The 3,329-nt window shown below is 59.9% G+C and overlaps 1 protein-coding gene across 1 annotated transcript in view; it reads left to right on the top strand.

Annotated features, from left to right (window-relative positions):
• The window catches only part of VOLCADRAFT_96186 (uncharacterized protein), a gene marked incomplete at both ends in the record, with an annotated part of 14,561 nt that overhangs the window by 2,951 nt on the left and 8,281 nt on the right, over window positions 1–3,329 (top strand). Inside the window, 4 exons of the mRNA XM_002955286.1 lie at window positions 472–665; window positions 1,354–1,424; window positions 2,157–2,319; window positions 2,577–2,807. Coding sequence (XP_002955332.1) covers window positions 472–665; window positions 1,354–1,424; window positions 2,157–2,319; window positions 2,577–2,807 — 659 coding nt within the window. The remainder of the gene's footprint in view (window positions 1–471; window positions 666–1,353; window positions 1,425–2,156; window positions 2,320–2,576; window positions 2,808–3,329) is intronic.

Genomic DNA, 3,329 nt, shown 5'->3' with positions numbered 1-3,329 from the left:
AGCAGCAGCAGCAACTCCGCTGGTAACTACGCTCACCCCACGTCGGGTGGGTGGGTGGGTGGATGGGCAGCGCACATCACACCACATATTGGTTTCAGAGTTTTAGATGGGCGGCTGCGTCGTTAAGCGACTTTGCCGCCTTCTCTTCCCTCCCCACTGACCCCCCTCTCCCTTTCTTGGTGAGCACGGCCCTCCCCCACCACCGCACAAGGACACACTAAAGCATCCCCCTCTTCCCCCGACCCCAAAAAGGCCATCCATCCATCCAGCCAGCCTGCCTGCCAGCCAGCAAGCCAATGTCCCCAGAAATCTTCTAAAATATGGGATTCACCTTTTTGGGGGGATTTTTGGGATTCACCACCACCCTTTCCTAATCACCTGAAAGGTCTCACTACTTTACCAGAAAGCCCCAAGTGAAGTGAAGTGAACACAGCCCTATTAACAGCACCAAAACACACCTCACCTCTCCAGGTGGCTCCGGGGGTCGGCCGTACACGGCCCCCGGCAACGGCAACTGGGCCACCTCGCGGCTCGAGCGGCTGCGCGGCGCGGCTGCCACCAAGGCGGCCGCCTGCGCGTCCATGTCGCCCCTGAGGGCCTCCCTGGCTGCGCCCATCAGCGGCCTCACCGCGAGGAGACAGTCCAAGCCGCTGACGGAGGTGGAGGTGAGAGACGCCCACTGCTTTTGCTTGCACACTGCGGCTTGCGGCTCGAAACACACGGCTCCGGCTCGAAACACACGGCTCGAAACACACGGCTCGAAACACACGGCTCGAAACACAAGGCTCGAAACACAAGGCTCGAAACACAAGGCTCGAAACACACGGGGGTCGCGGACTCGACTGCACATCGGTGTCGGTGTCGGTGTCGGTGTCGCAGCGGGACACGGGGTGGGGGGACTCCGGGCGTGTAAAGTAAATCGCCCGCACTGGGCTCCCCCCGCAGAGCTGCGGACCTGGATAAGGAAGGGGGGAAGAGAAGAAGGAGAAGACGAAAAGGGTTTCATGGTGATGGTGGTTCGGTATTACTTCTCCGTCGAATATTTTAGGCTCAGGGAGTGAGAGGAGGAGAGTCTCATGTACCATATGTATATGTATGTGTGTATGTATATGTACGTGTACATGTGTATGTGGGCAGTGGCAAAGTCACTTGGCCGTTTCAAGTTCCAGTGCCACTTTTCCTGCAGTCAGCTAGACCCCCGTTTCCACACTCCAATACCCTTTTGTTAGATGGTCAATACGAAAGCCTATGAACGGGGTGGTTGGAGGGAACCAAACCCAGTCTTCGCCCCGTTCCTCCCGTCCGACAAACACACACACACATACACACACGTGCGGACACACGTAACCACAGTTCGGAGTTTTTAATCGCACGATGGACGCGGCGCTGATGCCCCTCACCCGCGCCGCCGCCAAGCTGGGCACGTACGGCGAGGCGCTCCCCCCAACCAACATCTACGCAGCACTCGCGCCCGTCAGCGGCGCAGCAAAGCCAGTGTCGGTGGCGGCGGCAGCTGCGACGGCGCCACTGCCAGCTGTTTCCGGTCCTGCCGCTGGTGGCGGGGGTGGCGGTGGCGGTGGCGGCAGTAACCTCAGCGGGGGGGCCGGGGACGCGGGGGAAGGCGTTCGGTCGTCGAGCAACAGCCGCTCCTTAGCCGTCGTGGCATCCGCGGCGCTGATGAGCGCCTCAGCGTTGGGGTTGGCTGCAGCCGTGACGGCGGGGCCGTCGGCGGCTGGCTCCTCTTCCCAGGTCGACGGCGGCAGCTCCGTCGGCGGCGGCCCCGACGACGCCCCGCGACGGAAGCTCAAGCGCCGTAACTTGGGCGGTTGGGACTGGCCGCCGGGACAGGGATTGGCACCCGCGTAGGACGTCTTGGAGGAGACAAGGTAGGGGGACGCGAGGGGAGGGAAGGGAGGTAAGGGAGGGGAGGGAGGGGAGGGAAGGGAGGCGAGGAGTTATGAAGGAGGGAATGGGAGATGCAAAACGGAGGATGGGTTGTGAGGCTCTTCGGCTGGCTGGGGGTTGGGAGAAGTGGCCATACGCTGCGTTGTCCCGCGTGTCAGGAAGAAATAAGCAACCACCCAGAAGGGAGGAGGGAAGCACAGAGACGAGACAGGATGATTCTCTTCTATGCGGTGTTGCGGCATGTCGTACAGGCACGCCATGGCTGCCGTACTGGCGGGTGCCGAGGTGGATGAGAACGGTCGCAGCGGTCCGTGCGACCGTGTGGGCGAGGTGGGCCGCCTGATGCGGAGGTTCCAGAAGCAGGAGAAGAGCACTTCGTTCAACTTGAGCCACGCAGTCAATGGAATCGATCAGGTATGTATGTACGTGTGTATGTATGTACGTACGTATGTATGTATGTACGATATGCCCGATAGGGTTTTAGCTGTATGGACAATAAAGCAAAGGATGTCCGCACATTATTTCTGCGTAACGTTACCGTTACCGTTACCGTTACTGTTGCATCTATAATCTAACCAGCCTACACACTAACTGCAATAACGAACCGGCTGTCAACATCAACTGCAACGACCGAAACCAACCGGAATACCGAACCCGCCAAACCATCACAGATTGTTGCGCTGGTGGACGTGCTAGGCCACCCCGACCTGGCCTGTGTTTCGGAGCTACTTCTGGCGGGTAACGCCCTCAACGACGAGGCCTTCGTGCCGCTGGGTGCCCGGCTGGCATCCGCGGAGTGTGGTTCGTTGAGGCGGTTGGATTTGGGCTACAACAACCTAACGGCCGCCAGTGTGGAGCTGCTACTGCCCCTCATGAAGGATGAGCTTGCGGCCATGAGCAAGGTAAGATAAGGGCGGGGAGGGGAGGAGGGGAAGGGGACGTAGTAAGGGGGAGGTATAGGAAAGGTGTGATAAGCACGGCACCCCCAAACCCCCGTCCACCCCCAAACCCCCGTCCACCCCCAAACCCCCGTCCACCCCCCGGCTCCCGATCTATGTGCTAAAGCACCACTGTACGCGACCGAGTAACCGCCCTTAGTAGCCATGTCCACCTTACCCCTCCTAGGGAGAGCGGGGGATTCCACGGGGGGTTTCCTCTGTGGGATGGAGGTTTGGGGGTAGAGAGGGGGAAAGTGTGTATGTGTGTATTGAGGTGCGTTGGGGATCGCCCAGTATCCCAACCCAAGGGTGAGATGAGGGGCGAGGAGCGAAGGGGATGAGGATGAAGGGGTGAGGAGGTCGGGGCCTTAGGAGGTAGCGGGTGTGCAAAAGAAAAGGTCCCCGGACAGGGCAGTACGAGCAACATGAGGTTCTCCAGGGAATGCTGGGTGTGCGCGTGTTTGTTTGCATGTATATATGTATGTA

The sequence above is a fragment of the Volvox carteri genome, assembly GCF_000143455.1.
Source record: "Volvox carteri f. nagariensis unplaced genomic scaffold VOLCAscaffold_50, whole genome shotgun sequence".
NCBI classification, from domain to species: domain Eukaryota; kingdom Viridiplantae; phylum Chlorophyta; class Chlorophyceae; order Chlamydomonadales; family Volvocaceae; genus Volvox; species Volvox carteri.
Note: the sequence above shows the minus strand (reverse complement) of the source record. Positions and strands in the feature narration are given on the sequence as shown.